General features: G+C 41.6%; 1 protein-coding gene across 6 annotated transcripts in view; it reads left to right on the top strand.

The window, feature by feature from the left end:
• Window positions 1-22,522, top strand: part of tent4a (terminal nucleotidyltransferase 4A) — a 94,295-nt gene that overhangs the window by 9,346 nt on the left and 62,427 nt on the right. Inside the window, exon 1 of one of the 6 annotated variants that reach the window (XM_078240342.1) lies at window positions 1,146-1,217. The exons of the other annotated variants lie outside the window; for them this stretch is intronic. Within the exon in view, the coding sequence (XP_078096468.1) occupies window positions 1,183-1,217 (35 nt within the window). The 5' untranslated portion in view covers window positions 1,146-1,182. Of the gene's footprint in view, window positions 1-1,145; window positions 1,218-22,522 lie in introns of those variants that run through there. 6 annotated transcript variants of the gene reach the window in all.

Below are 22,522 nucleotides of genomic sequence, written 5' to 3'. Positions count from 1 at the left end.
TTTCAAGCAGAGATTTTGATTAATAATGTATAGGGTTATGGGAATAGTGGGTGTAAAGGCATTGAAGTGTCCAATCCGCCATGATTGTATTAAATGATGGAGCAAGCTCCAAGGGCTGAATGGTCTTCTGTTCCTAAATTGAGCATGTTCACTAACTGTAACCCTTTGAATAAAATTGAAAACATTTAATGTGCGCCAAATACTTTGTAAGTTATAGAAAATGGGGACAAAGTGGAGAGCTTCAGCTTTCTGGGTGTCCAGTTGACCAACAACCTGTCCTGGTCCCTCCATGTCGGCAGTATAGTTAAGAAAGCCCACCAACGCCTCTACTTTCTCAGAAGACTAGGGAAATTTGGCATGTCAGCTACGACTCTCTCCAACTTTTACAGATGCACCATAGAAAGCATTCTTTCTGGTTGTATCACAGCTTGGTATGGCTTCTGCTTTGCCTAAGACCACAAAAACTACAAAGTGTCATGAATGAAGCCCAGTCCATTACGCAAACCAACCTCCCATCCATTGATTCTGACTACACTTCCTGCTGCCTCAGAAGAGCAGCCAGCATAGTCAAGGGCCCTACGCACCTCGAACATACTCTTTCACCACCTTCCATCAGAAAAAAAATACAAAAGTCTAAGGACACGTACCAACTGACTCTAGAGCAGCTTCTTCCCTGCTGCTGTCAGATTTTTGAATGGACCTTATTAAGTTGACTTTTCTCTATGCCCTATCTATGACTGTAACACTACATTCTGCACTCTCTCCTTTCCTCCTTCCAATTCTATTCTATGAATGGTATGCATTGTCTGTATAGTGCACAAGAAACAATACTTTTCACTGTATACTAATACATGTGACAAATAAAATAAAATGCTTAATCGTTCATATAAATAGATAGAACTGTCATCAGCTTCAAATGGTAGAAACAAAGGAAATATTTACACTTGGATGCAGAGGGATCGCACAACTTTCACAGTCAATGTTGTGTGGAATCAGCACGCACCTCGCTTTGTGTGCCCTTGCTTTACGTGCGTATCACTTCAGTTACACTGGTAAGAGAAAAGGTATGCAGCTGGGAACCAGTGGAATGTGGCAACTCTGTGGACAACAGTCAACAAAATATCTCTTGGGCTTCATGCAGAACCGTTGCACGTTGCCAACCACTGTTCTAGGTGATAGTGGATGTATGTTTGGAAGGTGCTGTCAAATGAGCCTTGGTAAGTTGCTGCAGTGCATCTTGTAGCTAGTACACAGTGCTGCCATTGTGTGGTGGTGTTCAAGAGTGTGAATGTTTTAAGATGGCGGATGGCTGGATGGACTTGAGCGCTGCACTTATCCATACAAATAGGGAGTATTCCATCATGCTACTGACTTGCATGTTTTGGATGGATTTGGGAAGTAAGGGCATGAGTTACTCACTACAGAATTCTCAAGCTCTGACTTGCTTGTGAAGCCAAAATATTTATATGAATGGTCCAGTTAACTTTCGGGTCAGTGGTAACTCCCAGGATGTTGATAATGGGAGACTCGCCGATAGTAATTCTATTGAACGTCAAGGGGAGATAGTCATTGCCTGGCATTTGCATGATACAAATGTTACTTGCCACTTAGGCCCAGACATTGTGCCTGCATGCAGCAAGACCTGGACAAACTGCTTCAGTATCTGAGGAGTTGTGAATGATACTGAACACTGTTCAGTCATCAACAAACTTCCCTACTTCTGTCCTTGTATTGGAGGGAAGATCATTGATGAACCAGATAAGACCCTGAGGAACCACTGCAGCAATGTCCTGGATTCAGAGGTGATTAGTCTTCTTCCATAACAATTTTTCTTCCTTGCTAGGTATGACTCCAACCAGTAGAGAGTTTACCATGATTCCTATTGACGTTACTCGGCCCACACTTGGTCAAATGTTTCCATGATGTCATTCTTAGCTCGCCTCATGAGTTCTTTTAATCATGTTTGGACGAGGCTGTGATGTCTGGAGTTGAGAGGCTCTCAAGGAATCCCAACTGAGCACCAGTGAGCTAGTTATTGGTTAGTATGCGCTATTTGATTGCATTGTTGATGACACCATAATCACTTTGCTAAAGATTGAGAGTCGACTGATGGAGTGATAATTGGATGGATTAGTTTTCTCTTATGCAGTGTTCAGGACATATCTAGGCAATTTCCCACATTGTCGGGTAGATGCCAATATGGTGGTAGTAGTAGTACTGAAACACCTTGACTAGGGGCAAGGCTAGTTGTGGACGAGTCCTTGGTACTAGAGCTGGAATGTTGCCACGGCCCATAGCCTATGTTGTATGGATTCAGTGCCTTCAGCTATATCTTGATATCGCATGGAGTGAGCTGAGTTGGCTGATGACTGACCTATGTGTAGCTGGGATCCTCAGGAGGTGGCCAAGATGGATCATCTATTTGACGCTTCTGGTTGAAGATGGTTGCAGCCTTGTGTTTTCTGTTAACATACTGGGCTCTGCCATCGCTGAGAATGTTGATGTTTGTGCAGCTTCTTCATCCAGTTAGTTAATTATTCACCATCTCCAGTTCGTTGTTCAGTCCTCCACCACCATTCATGACTGGATGTAGCAGGACTGCAGAGCTTTGATTAGCTGGTTGCGATATTGCTTCTGCTGTTTAGCATGGCTACTTATGCAGCTTCGCCCACTTGCATCTAAACCTTTGGGTCTGCTTGGTGCTGCTCCTGGCATGTCCTGCATTGCTTATTGAACCAAGGTTCTGTGGAATGTGGGATATGTTGGGCCATGAGATATATATAGAGATTGTGATTGAATATGGTTCTACTGCTGCTGATTGGCTCATAGCACTTTGTGGATGGCCAGTTTTAAACTACTCTATCAATTCTATTTAGCAAGATGGTAGTGCTAATTAAGTCTTTTATATATGATGGGTTTATTGTGGTTCAACTATTAGCAGCCAGTATTGTAATTTTTTTATTCATTTGGAAAGTGTGCTTTTTTTAACCCTTTAGTTTTTTAAAGATTAGATTTTGATTTCGTTATGGGGTGCACTAGCATAAATAATACATTCCCTAATGAAGTATTTACATTTATAGTGTGCCTTTAGTGACCTTGGGTGACCTATTGCAATTTACAGGTAATGAAGTGTAGTCACAGTTTCAATATAGGAAATGTGACAGGCACTTAGTGGATAGCAATGAGATAATGACCAGATAATTTGTTTGTGATGTTGGTCAGCATACCTGAGAAAGCTACTTCCACTCTTCATCAACATAGATCTTTTATGTCCAATTGCTGAGGTAAATGGGGCATCAGTTTAACATCTCATCAAAAAGATGGTGTCTCCAATACCTTTCCCTGTACTGAAGTGTGAGCCTGATTAAGTGCTCAAGTCCACAATTTTCTGACCCTTGAGGTGCAAATGACTGATGGCTGACCTCTAAATGATGAAATTAAAAAATGGCCCAGATCTTCTGATTGTTGGGACACTGGGTGTACCTACCCAAGATGCCAGTGTCAGAACCATGTGGAATTCTTGATGCACTGACTCTGTGGGAGTTGCCCAGGAAATTTGAACTTAAGTGGGCAATTCCCCTCCAAGAAAGTCTCCAATTCTGACCTGCAGTCAGAGACTTCAGACGGTTCTGACTTACTTGCCTCAATAGTTACCTAGGAAATGTTAGACAGCAAAATCCTAGTCAAATTCCTGAGTAATTATACAACTGACTCCCTACCCTGACTTGGCTTGACCCTACCATCTGACTAGCCCCCAGCGTGGCATCCTATCATGGCCCAACTCTAGTACCCATTGCCACACCAGCCCACCTGCCAATCTGCCACTTCTATAGCATTCACATTGGAACTTAAACCTACTACCTTACGGCAGCTAGTGCTGTATAAAGGGGATATGGGTTCTGTACCAATTCTCTCTGCTGGTCTCTGCCAAATTTCCTGTGCTGAGGGAATTCTTCTATATTGTGGATCAGAAATCAGAGCTTTTTCAGTGGATGGGTAGCTTTCTGTCTGATCAGAATTGAGCACTGGCTTTAATGCTGATCAGATATTTTGGGCAAATTTTTTTTAATCAATCCAAGAAACTCCAGAAAAACAAAATATATCTGCTTGTCATTCTATTTCTGTTTTCTGATCTAGTGGTAAATGTTTATTGAACATGCTTGTGAACCCGAGACTAATTTCAGCCTCTCGTGGTCTTGCTATGGGTTGTCAAAATATTTTTTCTACTCTGAAGTGTTTACCTCTATGTGCTATAAATTTGGTGTTCTTAGCATCAGTAGTTGACAAATTGCTTGTTTGTTTTTGAAAACATTGGTCCATTAACATATTTGAATGTTTTTTTTTAATATGTTGCAAATCAGAGAAAGTGCTGGACAAAAATGCCCATGGTCCATTTAGTTCACCCTCTATCATCCTTGTAATGACACGGTACAATGATAATGGAATTTTTGCCGAATTGCATCCATTGATTGATTAGTGTATAACAAACCCAGCTGTAGATGAGGAAAACTTGTGGAGAACTTTGAGAACCGTAGCTGCAAGTTTACCTGTTCCTTCCAAACATGCTACAGATTCTGTAAGTTTTTAAAATATGGTAATGAGTGAATTGGTAATTCACACTTAGCTGGTTCTTGCAGCTGTAACTCTCTTTTCATTGCTAACAGTTCGAGCTGTATAGGTTCTGATACTGAAGGTACATGACTTTTATATTAAAATCTAATACTTTTATTCTTGATTAACTGGCTGTTTGAATCCATGCAAAGTCATGCTGATCACACTGCTAAAAAAGACTGAGCTGTGCGTGGTATTCCTATAGTGATGTATGCTTTCTATCTAAACCTAGAAATGTTAGGAATGGTCTTGGAACTCAAATATATGAAATGGTTCTTCTGCAGTTGCATGGCATAGACCACTAATCAGCTTCCTGTGGCTGTTGGGACACAATTAATTACGTGGAAGTGAATGAAAAAAAAATCCCAGTCTCAACTTGTCTACAATCAGATGAACCAATAATGTCCTGAAGTATTGCAGAACCCCATTGGATTATTGAGATGGTTGCAGGATAATGGCACAAGTTTTTGTTTGGCTTGGATCAGTAGATAGCATTCGCCACTGGGTCAGAAAGTTATTTCAAGGTTTGAGCACTTGCACAATGTTGAAATTTGAAGACACTATTGAGGCAATGTTATCTGATAAGTTCAAATCATCTGCATGAACAAGTAAATATTAAATTCTATGATATTCTTTGAAATTGATTGGGTATTTTCCAAATGTCAAGCCCAACATTCTTTCCCCCAGTCCCAGAACAGTAGTTTAACCGATCATTGATTTCATTGTGTTTTGTGCAGCTTTGTTGAACAACTGCCACTGTGCGTGTGAAGTGCTATGGAATGTAATTTAATGCAAGGTCTTTTTCACCATCTTACTGCCAAGTATAACATCTTAGTCTATCTGGTGGTGATTTTATTCTTTACTTCCCGCTCATCCCGAGAGCATAATCTCTAATTGGTCATTGGGCAATTACCTATAATTTGGAATATTTTCCCCTTTATTTTACTTGCTTTGCCTTCCTCTCTTTCCCCCACCGACCCCCGTAAAATTTGTTCACTCAGTCACTTTTGAGGAAAAGTAATCTGTTTCTTGAACATTGCCATACAACCAAGAAAAACTGTGTTTGTTTTCCTCCCAAACCTAGTGGAAATTGTAGCAATGCTTTCCATTGCAATGCGTTGGTATTTGAAGTGTTTACATTGTAGAATTTGAGATGTTTTCTATATATTGTTGTAGTGCAGAAACAGGTGACAGAAATTGATTTGGGGGATCCTGTATGGAGGAATTTTATACTTTGGATAGAAACTTTAAGCTTTATTTAAAATAGTTGATCTTTAAATTCATTCTAGTAGACTACATTACCATTGCATGTAATGCTACATAATTATTTCACATATCATTTAACAAATATGATCTTTCTCACCAAGTGAAGGTAGCTGACTTCACCAGTAGAATAGACTGATTTTTGCAAGACACAGGTTGCAGATTATGCAAAACTAGTGAAAATGCTTCAAGATGTTGAACATAAGCTATTCGAGTCTGGAAAATTACTGGATTGTGCTTTTGGAATGGTGTTGCAATTGATTGTGATGGAGAAATCAGAACGTATTCTTTGTTTATATTAGTTCTTATTCTGTGCTTTTATTGTGTGCTCAGTTCAGGCCTACAATAAAAGAAGTTAACTGTGTTTTCTGGCTGGCCTGCTGTATTGGGGGAAATCATTGTCTCTCGGGTCACAAATCTTGAGTTATGCAATAACGTCTTTTCATTCAGTTTTCATACAAATATTCAAATTAATTGGTTATATTTATCAGGAAAGTAGTTTTAATGATGTCGCCCTCAGCTGAATTGACTACAATTTAAATGTTTAGATCACATTGATATCTCAAATGTGAGTCATATTTATTACATTTTACCAACAATGCTTTCCCTTTTTCAACTGCCTCTTTGCGTTTGTATTTAAGCAATTTATTTTTAACACGAATTAAAATTCGTAAGAAGTTTACACAAGTAACCAGATTGCTTCCCCTGTCAACGTACCACATACTCCACATACCATGCAAATGCACAGTTTTCACTGTAATCCTCTGTAGTAGAAATTAAATAACCTTTAAGTATTCTGCTTCAGCAAATCTTCAGACTTGTTATATACTAAGATTGCAAATTTGCTAGTTTGTTTCAGGATTTAGAGCCTGTGTTTTCAGCCAGATTGTGGAAATGACTTTGTTGGGATTGGTATTCAAATACTTGGTGTGTCTGAAAATGTTTATTGTGATTATGATGATATAGAATAGTCGTGTACCAAAATCACAACTCCAATGTTGTTCCCGGTCACGAATTTCATGTCAGCACTGGCATTTTGATCCAAAAACTGGAGCTCCATTGCATCATGCACTTGAGTCCCATGCCTAGTGTATTGTAGTGGGTCATCATAAATTCAATAGCGACAAAATTAAGTACATCTGAGATGTGATTCTGGCTGTTTTTTCTTAGTGATTCTGTCTTGGGTGAATTAGATATAAATAGAGTTTTGTTGGTTTATTACTTGCATGTTTGTGTGTGAATGTGCTACTCGTGTGTTTGCGGGTACAGGCTCAATTCCAATTTGATATTGCACACAGTTTCACCAGTGATTCTCCATTTCATAGGTGTTGGCTTATCACTGGGTTAAATTAATATTTTTTAACCCCGGAAACTCACTTTAACATATGTCTAATGTAGGAGTAATTTTCTTGGAATACTAATACAAATGGAGGGTTTATATTTGTCTGAATTTTGGATTAATATCCAAAACTACTTTTAAGAATTTGGTTCTCCCCTCCAGCTGCACCACATCTCCCCGCTTGTGACCTTGCTTCATGAAGAGATGATTTTGTTTCCCTCTATTATTTTCCCAACCAGCTGCTATTCAGATGCAAGTCTTGACAGTGAATTGGCAATCAGTTCTACCACAGTGGGCTTCAAGACCAAGCCAGACACTACCTTGTTTTCCTGGTAGTTTTAGTTTTCACTTGGCACTGGGTCAATGACCAACATTCCCATCTCCATACAACTAAGAAAAGCTGTGCTTGTTTTCTTCCCAAAGCGAGTGGGAAGTTTGACAAGGCTTTCCAGGAAAGGCAGTGGCACAGTGATATTGTTACTGGACTAATAATCCAGAGATCCAGTGTAATACTCCATGGACCTTGATTGAAATCCCACCACAGCAGATGGTGAAATTTGAGTTCAGTTTTAAAAAAAAATCTTGAATTGGGAGCCTCATGATGATTATGAAACCATTGCCGTTTGTCATAAAACTCCATATCATTCTTAGGGGCAAAGTCTGACGTCCAGCTCTTAAATGTCCTCAAGTGCCCAGCTAAAAGGAATGCAAGTGATCCTGCAAAGTCCTCAATAACATCAGGGGAGCTTGTGTCAAAATTGGAAGAACTGTTTCACAGTCTAGTCGAGCAGCAGTTTGACACAATCATACATTACAGATAATGCCCCAGATGCCACCGTCACTATCCCTGGTTATGTCCTGTCCCATCTGTAGGACTGACCCAGAAGAGGTAGTGGCACAATGGTATACTGTCAGGAGGGAGTGCCCTGAACATCTCCAACATTGACTCTGGACCCCATCAGGTCAAGCATGGGCAAGGAAACTTCCTGCTGATAACCACGTTTACCCCCACACCCCCCTCAACTGATGAATTAGCACACTGCCATGTTTAACACCACTTGGAAGAAGCACTAGGGTGGCAATGGTGCAGAATACAGTGCATTGTCCATCACTGAGATTGACTTGGTTGTACCATTGCAGACCAAGCTGGCCATGTCCTAAAGGACATAACTGCAAGTTGGATCTGTGGCAGGTGGTGAGGGAATTAACAGGAGGGGAAAACATACTTGACCTTCTCACCAATCTCCTTGCTGCAGTTGCATTTGTCCATGACATCATCAGTATGAGTGACCACCACATAGCCCTTGAGGAGACAAAGTTCCATCTTTACGTTGAAGGTACCCTCCATCGTATTGTGAGACACCACCACTGTGCTACATGGGGGGGTAGATTTTGAACAGATCTAGCAACTCAAGACTAGGCATCCAAGCACTGTGGGCCACGTAGCAGAATTGTACTCGATCACTATCTGTAATCTCATGGCCTGGCATATCCCTCGCTCTACCATTACTCACAAGCTAAGGGATCAACCTTGGTTTAATGAAGAATACAGGGGAGTATGAAGAATGCAAGGGAGTATGACAGGAGCAGCAGCAGACATACTTAAAAATGAGGCATCAACCTAGTGAAGCTACAACACAGGAGTACCTGTATGCTAACCAACAAAGGTGTAAGTGATGGAGCTAAGTGACCTAAGTCTGCACTTTTGCCACATCCAGTCATGAATAATGGTCAACATTTAAACAACTGACTGGAGGAGAAGGCTTCACAAATATCCCCATCTTCAATTATGGGTGAGACCAGTACAATAGTGCAAAAGACAATGGGACCACATTCACATGGGAGTGAATCGAATTGGCTGAAGGCCAGCATCTATGATTCTGCAGACAGAAGAGGCAGAGATGGAGCATCCACTTGGCATTTGCAGCAATCTTCAGCCAGAAATACCAAGTGGATGCTCCATCTCTGCCTCTTCTGTCTGCAGAATCATAGATGCTGGCCTTCAGCCAATTCGATTCACTCCCATGTGATATCAAGAAATGACTGAAGGCACTGGATACTGCAAAGTCTGTTGGCCCTAACAAAATTCCAGGAATAGTATTGAAGATTTGTGCCCCAGAACAACTTGTACCCCAAGCCAAGCTGTTCCAGTACTGCTACAAAACTTGCATCTACCCAGCAGTGTGGAGGTTTGTCCTGTATGCAAACAATAGGACAAATCCAACCCAGCCAATTATCTGTCTTCCCTAGATCATTGGTACGGTATGGAAGAGGTAATCAATAGTGCTATCAAGTGCTAGAAATAACTGGTTCACTGAGGCTTAGTTTGTTTTCTGCTACAGCCCATCAGTTCCTGACCTCATTATAGCCTTGGACAAAAGAGCTGAACTCCAGAGGTGAAGTGAGAATCACTGCTCTTGACATCAAGGCATCGTTTGACCGAGTATGGCATCAAGGCTTAGCAAAACTGGACTCCATTGGAATCAGGGGCGGGGGGGGGGGGGTGGTGGGGTGGGGTGGGGCGGGGGGGGGGGGGGGTGGTGGGGTGGGGCGGGGGGGGGGGGGGGGGTGGGGTGGGGCGGGGGGGGGGGGGGTGGTGGGGTGGGGTGGGGTGGGGCGGGGGGGGGGTGGGGTGGGGCGGGGGGGGGGGGGGGTGGGGTGGGGGGGGGGTGGGGTGGGGGGGGGGGGAGCTGTCTGCTGGTTGGAGTCATACCTAGCACAAAGGAAGAGGATTATGGTTGTTTAGGTCAATCATCTCCTGTTCTAGAACATCATTTCAAGAGTTCCTCAGGATAGTGTCCTTAGCCCAACCATCTTCAGCTATTTCGTCAGTGACCTTCCCTCCATCATAAGCTCTCGAGTGGGGAAGTTTGTTGATTTTATGTTCACTATTCACAACTCCTCCGATATTGAATCAGTCCATGTCCAAATGTAGCAAGGCATGGACAATGTACAGGCTTAGGATGACAAGTGGCAAGTAATGTTTATGCCACATTGAGGCAATGGTCGTCTTCAACCAGTAGGAATCTAACCATTGCCCTGTGAAATTTAGTGGCATTACCATTGCTGAATCTCCCACTGTAACATCCCTGGAGGTTACGACTTACCAGAAACTGAACTGAGCTAGCCACATTTAAATACTATGGCTACCGGTCAGAGGCTCTAAACTCCGTAAAACTGTTCTCCATCTACAAGGCCCAAGTTAGGAGTGTGATAGTACACTCTGTGCACTGCCTGGATGAGTGCAGCTCCAGCAATACTCAAGAAGCCTAACACAATCCAGGACAAAGCAGCCTGCTTGATTGGCACCCCAACCACAAACGTCCACTCTCACAAGCATAGCACAGTGGCAGCAGCATGTAGCATCTACAAGATGCACTGCATGAATTCACCAAGCCTCCTTGGACAACACCTTCGAAATCCAAGACCACTACCATCTAGAAGGACAAGCACATCAGACATATGGGAACACCATGTGGAAGTTCCCCTCCAAGGCACTCGCCATCCTGACTGGACATATATCACTGTTCCTTCACTGTTGTTGGGTCAACATCCTCCCTAACGGCACTGTGGGTGTACCTACACCATGTGGATTGGAGCGGTTCAAGAAGGCAGATCGTCACCACCTTCTGAAGGGTAATCAGAAATGGGCAAAAAATGCTGAACTAGCCAGTCATCGCATGAATTAATTTAAAATAGTGTTGGTACTTGGAAGTGTTTTCATTGTAGCATTTAGGATGTTTTCAATATTAAAGACTATATTAATTGCGGTACCGAAACAGGTGGCAGAAAGTGATTTGAGGAATTTTACACTTCTGGATAGGGACTAAAAGTGTTGTTTAAACTAGGTGAACTTTAAAACCAGTACATTACATTACTGTTGTATGTAATACTAAATATGTTCTGCATTGCAAGTAACTGACTTCTACTTCATTCACTAAATTTAATCGTTTCAGAAGGTTGTGTGTACAGTGTCTTGGGCACAAAAGATGGTGCAGACTGATACTCCAGTGCAATACTGAGGAGTGGTGCACTCTGAAGTGCCGTCTTCTGGATGAGACAACTAACTGAGGCCCCATTTTCACTTGAAACATCCCATGACACTTTTTCAAAGAATAGCAAAGGAGTTATCACCAATATCCTGATCAATAATTATGCATATTCAACACAGAAGCAGATAGTCTGGTCATTATCTCATCACTGTGGAACCTTGTGTGTAGACTGGCTGCCACTATGTTACAACCATGATTACACTTCAGAAAGTACTTTATGTTGGCTAAAGTGACTTGAGGCATCCTGAGGTCACAAATGACATTCCTATAATAATGGAGAATAGCAACCCATCCAGAAATGTTTTCTACATCAAAAATATTTTTAATGCCTGTCTTGCTGCTGTTACTGCAATCCCCTAAATTGCCTTGGACTAGGGATTGAACCGATTTGTTTTTAACTACTCATTGGATTAACTTTAGTGAAAGCTAGGGAGCTCAGTTACTTGCAATGGAGCACACGTTTTAATTCATGAATTGAGATTTTCTGTATTGCATGTTTTTGATATGCTCTTGATCCTTGATTGTATTGTAAACTGATTGTTGAAATATAGTTGCAAGTGCCTTGAGGATTAGCACCTTTCCATGCTAGAGAGTTGAGAGAACTTAGGGCAGGCTCTATTGTCTATTTTTACTCTGGGTTGATAATTATCTGAATGGTGTGCAACACCAATATATGGAGTATTTTCTAATAAAATTAGATGTAATTTGTAAAATTATATTAAGTACTGCAACTTCCTTTCAGTGGCTTGGTATTTATTTATAAATCTTATCTATTGATTTTTATAACCCCATGCCTTCTGTCCAGCATTTGGCCAACTGGTATCTTATGAGTGTCAATCAAGTTTATAATAATCCTGATCAGTTTGCTATCTGTCTATAAATTTCAAGAGCACCAGTCATACCCTAGTTAAATTTTGGTAGAAGCAAATGCTTGAGTTTTAAACCTGTTGAGTGATATATAAATATTTCTCCACATTCTTTCTACAATCTCAGATTTGTCACTCATTGATCAACAGGTAATATATTTTAATGGAATACATGGTGCATATTTGTTATGACCCAGTTAAGAGGGGTGAGCTAGCTCCTCTCTTTATCCCACTCTTGGGTTGTTTAAATTTTTAAAAAAGACATGATATTGTCAATTCAATATGTACTTCACTGTGTATAGCTCAGTGTAAGAATTAAACCAACCAGATTCCTTTATTTAATGAGTGAGTTTTATTGCTAAACCCCACTTATCAGATACAGAAATTATAAGCAAAAAATATTTAAAATGTACACTTCCATTAATACAACAATAACGCACACAACTTCCCCAGGCATGCATCAAAAGAAATAAAACTTTATAGTCTGTCAGATGCTGAAAATTGGCCAAGTTTTTTTTAAAACAAAGTGAAAATCAGAAACATTATTCATGGATTGTCCGGATACTTGTTCATGATTAAAAAGTTACTTTCTAACAGGGAACTTTGGATTCTCACTGAAGCAGTCGCTCTGCAGTCATGGCTGGATGATTTTCATTTCTTTTGAAGACTGTGGTGTTGAGTTAGAATCCTTCTTTAAGAACTCCTGGTTTGCAGCAAAAGATTTTTTGGTGGGTTTTCAAAATGCAAATAGGGCACAGCTTTGGTGAAAGACGTCTTGGAGAGTTGGTGGGAGGGTGAGGAGGGTGGGGGTTACATGTGTAAGGCTGTTGCCCATGCTTTCCCTATGGCAGTCTTTGTTAGTTCAAATCCAGTATATTGTACACCAAGAGCTGTGTCATATGCCCTTTCTGGTTTCAATCTGGGGCTTATCTTACCATTGTCTCTGAGAGCTCCATAGACTCTGTGTCTCCATGAAGTGGCTTGTGGCCTTCACAAATAAATGCAACTTAGTAACTACTGCAGACTTTGTGCTTTGTTTAGCACAATATGTTCTTTTCATAAATCTATTTATCCATCCAGCAGATTACATTACAATATAATATTCTATATAGTACATAGTTTGATTACAAAATGTGCAATTTGGGATGCAGAGAAGGAATTCTTTGGAGTCTAGGAATTTCCGTGCACTTATATATGAAGAGCTGGGAGACAGAATTTGATAAGTTTGCAGATGGTATTAAAGCAAGAGATGTAGAGAGTTGTAAAGAAAACTAACCTTTAAAATAACATGTAAATATTATTACCAGAATAAGTGCACCATGTAGCAATATGGCAAATGTTTGGAATGACAAAGGCAGCTAGCTGGGGTGGGCTAGAAAAAGAAATTGCCACATGCTTTAGCTAAAAAGCAGGATTTAAAATAAAAAAAGCTTTCAATGTTATAGAATAGAGATATATCATTGTAAAGTTCAGAACGCTTTGGATAAAGAATTTAAAACATAGCATACAAAAATAGAATGTCAGAGTTCAACTGGTCCCTTTGAACCTGTTCCATGCTGTTGTGATGTAAGTGAGTTTCATGATTCCTATTGCTCAGCATGAAACCTGAGGTAAGTGTGGAGGAGGGGTGTGTGGCAAAATGCAAATTTCCTTCTGACCCCCAAATGTCAAAACAAGTGCAGTCAATCACAGGCATTGAAAGACAATCCTTTTATGCACTAAAAGATGGAAGAGAAAAAATAAAAGGGTTGTAAGATCAGAGCTTCTGGGTATTAATGTATGCACCTATCGACTTGCGCTGCCTATAGAACCACGAGGCAGGTTTGGTAATTTGAACATTGGGTGCTCATTATTGTAGGTGAGCACTGTTACACAGTCAGATCTAAAACTGCACAACCGAGTCCCACACTTGGAGGAGCTATTCCCCCGGGGATCACTTGACCCACACTCTTAAAGGGCAATACCCACCCCAAACCCCAACATAAATATATACATATATTATACCCCCCCTTATTCCAAAACTTCATATACATACAATGGAGAAACATATATACAGAGCATTGCAAACTAGCACAGTCCCCAATGTAAAGTCTATTCAGACAATTCACATGGACAAAATGAGTCTTTCAAGGGAATGGCGGTTTCATATTGGCAGTTTCTTTGTTTCAGGAACCTTTTCCTGACTAGTCTCCAGAGATTCTGGAAGATCCTGTTGCTCAGCCTGGGGGACCCTCTCTGACAGACTGCTTCCTCTCTTTGGGGTGATTGACTCTGTTTCAGAAATTCTGGGCTCGGGCAGGACCAATGGAGTCATCGTGGACGGTTCTGTCGTTTGTGGGGCTTCCTATCTCTGCGGTGCTGTGACCAACTGGTCGGCCAGCATGTCTCCTCCAAACAGCTCATCTCATGGTCTGTAATGTGTAGGACAAGAGTCCCATTTGTGTAACAATGGTAGCCAGTCTCCACTTCTTCCCAGAAGTTTGGCCAGAACTAACTCCCCTATCTGAAAAGTCCTCAACTTCGCATTCCCTGCTCCTTGAGCCATTTGTCCCTCTTGGTTCCATTCAACCACCTCTTGGGTCTTCTTTGGCCACAGCAGGTCAAAAATGATTCACAATTTCCAGTTGAACATCAACAAAGCCAGCAAGCACTGGATTGTCGTGTGCAGTACATACCTAAATTTATTTATCCGCTGCCCTAGCAACCCCTGCACTTGCGACAATTTCAGAGACTTTCAAAGCCTCAAAAAATGTAACCAGACCATTTGTCACCGAGTGAAATGCTGCTGACCTCACATCTGGTTCTGTGGTGCCCCATGTACTCAGCAAAGTCTCAGCAAATTGGGGTCCATTGTCACTGACTACTTAACCGGGCAAATATTTCGAGTTTGTCTACTGTTGACTCCACCGATTATGGACTCCATAGCCATGAGCTCCAGCCACTTGGACTGGGCACCCGTTATCACCAAGAGCATTTGCCCTTCTACTGGGCCAGCAAAGTCAATATGAATTCGCTGCCACTGTAATTGGGGGCCCTTCCCACGGATGATAAAGTGACAAGTGCGGCGCCTTCTGTACGAAGGTGCAGAATGATCCTGCCTTTTCTTCAATTTGTGTGCCAACATTCAGCCACCAAAAATAGCTTCTTGCTATTTCTTTCATTCGCACCACCTTGGATGCCCTTGGTCCACCTGTTTCAGCACCTTTCCTCTTAATGATGGGGGAATGACAACTCTCATATCCCATACTAAACATCCATCCAACATGGACAGCTCCCATCTAAGGGACATATACGGCTAAAACTCCGGGTAGTTCCTAATACTCCCCTCTCAGGGCTAGCTCTACTACCTGCCTTATCAGGTCATTCCAAGCAGTGTTCTGCACCTGGTTAGTGGTTGCCAGAACTTTATTTTCTTGTTAAGTACATTATCTTCAGATTCCAGCTGGGAGCATCTTTATTCCCAAGCAAAAGCAGCCTTGAAAGAACATCCACTCTGCCATGTTTCTCTGACTGGCGGTAGTGGATTTCATACGAGTAGACTGACAGCACCAACGGCCACCTTTAACTGAGCTGCTACGATGGACGGTATTCTCATGTACGGTCCTAAGATGGATGTCGAAGGCCTATAGTCTGCCATATAGGAAGTGATAAAACTTCTTGATGCCAAAGAAGATGACACCAAAGACAATGCCTAAGCTGCCTTTTTCCACCTGAGCATACTTTTCCTCAGTCTTTCCTCATGATCTTTAAGCGAATGCGATGGACCTTTCCTCCCCGTTTGGCATAGTATGGAACAGGACAACCTGAACCCCATAGGGAAACCCACGCAGACAGGGGAGAATGTGCAAACTCCACACAGTCAGCCAAGCCAGGTGAACCCGGGCCCCTGGTGCTGTGAGGCAGCAGTACTAACTACTGTTCTTTTATTGCTGCTTCAATGGGGTTTTGCAAACAGCAGTGGTGGAATGCGAATGTACCTTTTAAGAAATGTATTTTTCAAAAATTATGTTCATTGCAGTTAAGCAGCTTTGGGCTTTTTTTATTGTTGCCGAGCTGTTTGCTGCAAGTCATAGAATCTACAGTGCAGAAGGAGGCCATTCGGCCAATTGAGTCTGCACTAACCACAATCCACCCAGGCCTATCCCCATAACCTCATGCATTTACCTTAGCTAGACCCCCTGATGCTAAGGGGCAATTTAGCATAGCCAATCCACCTAAGCCGCACATCTTTGGACTGTGGGAGGAAACCGGGGCACCCAGAGGAAACACACGCAGACACGGGGAGAATGTGCAAGCTCCACACAGATAGTCACCCAAGCCAGGTGAACCCGGGCCCCTGGTGCTGTGAGGCAGCAGTGCTAACTACTGTTCTTTTATTGCTGTTTCAATGGGGTTTTGTTTACTTTTACTCTGGGCCTCAGGTAATTTCTGGGTTTCTTTTTATGACCCTGCATTGTGAGGGGGAAGATTGATTGACAAGTCAAAGTCAAGTCGTTCCTCCCCAGAAGAATCCAAGGATTCATTTCAGTCTCCGTCTCCGTTTCGCACACTCTGGCGGCGCTCTGTCTCTGTGTGTGTGTCTCTTGCTCTCGCGCGCGCTGTGTCTGTGTGTCCCTCTGTGCGTGTGTGCCCCTCTGTGCGTGTGTGCCCCTCTGTGCGTGTGTGCCCCTCTGTGCGTGTGTGCCCCTCTGTGCGTGTGTGCCTCTCTGTGCGTGTGTGCCTCTCTGTGCGTGTGTGCCCCTCTGTGCGTGTGTGCGCGCCTCTCGCTCTCGCTCTGTGCGGCTCGCTCCTCCCCAAACCCGGGTGTTTTGGAAAACTGTTCTGACATCAAGTTTGTCTGTGTGTACACCAAGAGAACTGCAGCACCAACCAAAGGACTAAATTCTAGTATCGCACGAGTATTTGTATTTTCTATGCTAAACCTCTGGCAAGGGTTTGGTTTATGGGATTGGTTTGGAATGGTACTCAGATGTTAAGTTTATACAATGTCATGGCTGTTTTTTTTTCTTGTTTGTAATTGGTAAAAGTTATTGCCAATTTTCTTTCTATACATGTTAACTGTATTCTTAAATAAACTGTGTTTCATAAAAGCTCCCTGGTGGATCAGTTGAATCAAACATCTCATGCTTAACCTAGCCAAATTCAAATTGCAAAACTTATGATCCAGACGGTCTTCATAAAACACTGAGTTTCTGACCTGAATTACAACAAGGGTTGAAGTAAAGTAAACTAGCACTTCCAATCTCTTGTAAGCCTGTTTTACCATTCTTTTGCCTTTTTCACAGCATCTGATGCACTGGTTTCAACACTAGTTGTCAGATCCGGAATGATCTTGCTGTAGCAATGAATAAGTCCTAAAAATGACCTCCATTGAGGCACATTTTCTGGTCTTGGAGTCTTCATGATGGCCTCCTCCTTCTTAGATGCCGTCTGTAACCCATCACTGTCAATTACATGGCACAGGTACTCAGTTGAGTCCTGAAAGAACACTCATTTCTCTCTCTTGACTTCTAGGCCTTGCTCCTGCAACCTCTTTAAGGTGTCTTCCACATTCTTTAAATGCTTCTCCTCTGTCGAACCTGTGACCAAAAAAACCCACTCAAGAGTTGGTCCATGGCACTCTGGCAAAGGGCCGGAGCTGACATAATGCCAAAAGCGGAACAGGCTTGTGTGTACGATTATTGTTAGCGGTGGCTGTGAATCGTTCACGACCCCCATCTGCAGCAAGGGCTGCGGTAGGTCCATTTTGGAGAATTTCACTCTCCCTACCAGGCCACTGAAAAGGTCCTCTGATGAGAGAAAACGGGTATTGGTCCGCACACAGAGCTGGGTTTACTGGCACTTTAAAATACCCACAAATTCTCACCAATCTGTTTGATTTTAAAACTGGAATAATTAAGGTGGCCCATTCACTGGTGGCCACTGGTTCCAAAGTGCCCAGATCCTATTCAGCCTCCACCTTAAGCCTCATGGTGTATGGTACAGGATGTGCCTTTAAACGTCTTTGGCAAGCATCCAGCTTCAGCCATAATTAACCTTAACACCCTTCATCTCTCCAAGGGTTCCTTGAAAGACACCTTTAAGTTTTTCTAGAATGTCTTGTTCCCTCATGTTTGAGTCCACAGCCAATCAACCACGTCCCAGTTCAGTTTCAACTTCTGGAACCAGGAGCCCCGAATAACGCAGGAGAGTCACCTTTTACCACATAGTAATAATTCTGCACAGCGGTCTGTCAGCTATACCTTCACCAGTACATAACTCTTGAGAGGCACCAGTTGCTCTGTATATGTTCGCAATGTGATCTTGACAGCCTTTAATGGCAGGGCTTTTAACTTCTCCCTGTATACTGCTTTGGGTATCAAGGGCACCGTCACCCCATATCAACTTCCATTTTCGCAGTTTTCCCTTCCAGTTTAAGGAGGACCCAGAAATGATCGGCTTCACCCTGTACCGACAATGTTCAGCCTGGACTGTCTGTTTCTCCTGCAGACCCAGCTGACTTTCTCCATGGCTGGCAACATGGACCTTTTGTTTTGCCCTTCTAAAAGCTACCTTTTGCTTTCATCTATCTGGATTTAGTTGCACTCAGTAATTCCAGGTAACGTGACCAACTCATTTGTACTTGCGACATTGGGCCTTTCATGTCCAGCAGTTTGACTCCTTGTGTCTTGTCCTGCTACATTGGTGGCATTCCACTTGAAGCGCCAAACTCAGCAGGGCTTCCGCCAACTTGTGCACCTGGGTGCTGACACCCAACTGCACTGCTTCTCTGGCCACTAACTCCATCGCAGTTGCAATCTCCAACGCGGACTTAAACTGTAAATTATTTTTAACCAATAACTTCTACTGGATGGCTTCATGCCTGAGGCCACAAACCAGCCAGTCCCATAAGGCATCCTGGCATACATTTCCAAACTTGCAGTGCTCTGCCAGTGTTTTGCTACAAATTGAGCAATGGACTCCCATTTGAGTTGGTCTCGTTTATAAAATCCTAAACACTCTGTAATCATCAGTGGCTTAGGAGCAAAGTGATCTTTTAATACATCACTTAATTCTTGGTACGTCTTTTCAGCCAGTTTTTCAAGTTGTACCAAACTTAAAGCGGCGAAGGTTTTGCTCCCTACAGTACTTAAGAAAACTGGTACAACCAGGTCATCATCCATGTTATTGCTGTCAGATAAGCACTGAAGCGCTCCATATAAGGTATCCTGCCCTCTGGGGCCTATGGCACCGAATGGCTGCCATTTTGTTTTGCTGTTGGTGGGAATTTTTGCTGCCAAATGAGTGTTTGACTTGATTTATTATTGTCACATGTATTAGGATACAGTGAAAAGTATTTATTGTGCTATACAGCCAAAATATACCATTCAGAGAGTACATAGGGGAGAAGGAAAGGAGAGAGTGCAGAATATAGTATTACAGTCATGGCTAGGGTGCAGAGAAAGATCCGCCTAATATAAGATAGGCCAATTGAAAAGTCTGATGGCAGTGGGGAAGAAGCTGTTCTTGAGTTGGTTCGTTTGTGTTCTCAGACTTTTGTCTCTTTTCCTTGACGGGAAAAAAAAAGGGAATAAAAGCGGAATAGACAGAATTATTCAACTTGTGGAGGGAAAAAAGGTTATCAAAATAATGAATAAAGGGTTGACAATCAGATTTTTAATTAATCCATGTAAGGTATATTTTTTTCAAATTAAAGAAACATAATCATTCTTTGACTATTTGCAAGTGGGAGGGTGGAGCTGCAGACTTCTAATTGATTTTTCTTATTCAATGTGCAAGCAATGAGGCAAAGGTTGTGGCACCAGGATTATGCCAAAAATACCAACAATAAGGTTAATATCAGATTTCCCACACATGCAGGAAAATGTTGAGATCACAGAAAGTAACCAGCCTTGGACTTGACCAAAACACGTGAAACAGTGTTGCAGGAGCTAAATGACATTTTGCACTGGCAGAATCCAATGCAGATTACATCCTAGCTAGTCTACCTCTAGAAATACAGAGCCAATGAAAAACATTATTGAAGCGGATCTTGTCTAATACACAGCAACAAAGAATCAACTGCCATAGACCGCCAGAAGGTTCAGTATTTAAGTCCTGCTCCCAATGGGGTGGCACAGTGACACAGTGGTTAGCACAGCTGACTCACAGCGCCAGGTTCGAATCCCTGCTTGGGTCACTGTCCGCATGGGCTTCCTCTGGGTGCTCTGGTTTCCTCCCACAATCCAAAGATGTGTGGATTAGGTGGATTGCCCATGCCCCTTAGTGTCAGGGGATAAATGCATGGGGTTATGGGGATAGGGCCTGGGTGGGATTGTGGTCGGTGCAGACTCAATGGGCCAAATGGCCTCCTTCTGCACTGTAGAATTCTATGATTCTATGATGCTTTTAATGTTGGCCAAAGCAGACCAAAGAGCTTTTGAATGCTGCTTTAGATATGTGAAACCGAGCCCTTTAACATAGGATGAACACCTAAACAAAGATTAGTAGGACAGTCAGAAGGTAGAGAAAGAAAGGATGCAAAATGTTTACTGGCAAAAGTGTGAACCTGTAGGTACCTTTTCAAAATAAAATTAAAAAACACCGTGCTCCCTTACTAGATAATCAAAGGAAGCAAATGTGCCCTCAGAGAAAAGGTCTTTAAAAATATCAAACCAAAGATGGAAGGCTGAATCAATTAGAGAAGGTGGAAAATGGATTAGAATGGATAGGAATGGAGAAAGAGCAGACATGAATCCAAAATGGTTTCTGAATTGGGACCATATTTTAAGAGTATTCAGCACAAAGGTATTTTGTGTATATTGATTCATATAAGCCGGTAATTGTGGACATAATGTCCAAGCAGGACTATCACAGCCTAAAAATAGGCAAACCTAATAGTTAAGCTTATGGATATTGGCAGACTAATAATAATGCAAAATATTTGGCCAAGCCAGACCTCCTTGAAGTTTCGGTCTTTCCAAAAATATTTTACGAATTGTTTTTTTCCTATCCCAAATTAAAGAAGATATCAATTGGTCAAGAGATTTTTTAGTAAAAAATAGGAATAGCTTGAAATATAAAAATTTGGATAAAATCATTATTTTGACATAATTGATATGACCAGCAAACAATAAAGATTGCACTGATCAATGGGCAAAGTCTTGCTTTCTGTATTCTAACAAAGATCTAAAGTTATACTTAAAATTATTGTTGAAATCACATGTCACAGATATTCCCAAGTAAATGAATTTATCATAAGCCAAACTATAGGGAAATAAATCAAAAGAGAGGTATAATGCAAATGAAGGGTATAGGACATCAGGTCCTAAGGATTTGTTGGATTTTGGTCTCAAGTTTCTTCAATACCTTTTCTCTGCGGATTTAAATTTTCCCCACTTTTTTAGCCTCGACCTTATCTGGTATTTCTGGTATGCAACATGCATCTTCTATTGTAAAGGCAAAATATTTATTTGGTGCCTTTTGTTATTTCCTAATTCCTCATTATTTCTCCTACGTCTGGTTCTAAGGAACCAACATTTACTTAGTTATTTTCTTCCCTTTTATATAGATTGTAAGAGTTTTTATATTTCTGACTTGTTTACTCTTGCATTTTTTATCCTTTTCAATCAAATTTTGGTGGCCCTTTGCCACCTCAGACTTGCCACTCTGTAATATTTTAAGCCTCTTTTAAACTAATAATATTCGTAACTTCATGACTGTGTGCCACAGGTGGGTCTTCCTTCCTACATTTTATTTTTCAATGGAACGTATTTTTGTTGAACATTTTGAGTTTTTTCTTTAAATGTTTCCCACATTTACTGCCATTTCCTTAGTTTATTGATCCAAACAACCTTAGCCAGTTCTGCCCTCATACTTACGTGATTGACTTTAAGTTTACAATCCTTGTTTGTGAATGGAGTATGCCACTTGCAAAATTAATGTGGAATAGTATTATGATCACATTTCTTCCTGGATCTTCTATCACATTACTAATTAACTCTGCCTCATTATGCAATATTAGATCTAAAATAGTTTTAACTCTAATCTGTTCCACAATGTATTGCTCCAGGAAACTGACACAAAACATTCCACAAATTCATCTTCTGGACTACTCTTATCAATTTGTCTCAATCTATATGGAGACTAAAGACACCACAATTATGGCATTTCCCCTGTTGCAAGCTCTGCTAATTTTTTAAAATTCTCTGACCAATGGTATAACTATTGTTAGGGAGCTTATAAACTACTCCCACCAGTTTTATCTGACTCTTGCTATTCCTAATTTCCACACATATTGATTCATAATCTTTTGAGATCAAATTCTTTCTTGCTATGGCCTATGTTATCCTTTACCATAAGGACAGCCCCTCTGTCCCGTCCCTTTTTGCCATTCTGTCTGGATTTTTGAA

Source organism: Mustelus asterias, chromosome 2 (genome assembly GCF_964213995.1).
Source record: "Mustelus asterias chromosome 2, sMusAst1.hap1.1, whole genome shotgun sequence".
In the NCBI taxonomy this organism is placed as follows: Eukaryota; Metazoa; Chordata; class Chondrichthyes; order Carcharhiniformes; family Triakidae; genus Mustelus; species Mustelus asterias.
The sequence above is the reverse complement of the archived record's forward strand: the minus strand, read 5'-3'. Positions and strand labels throughout refer to the sequence as shown.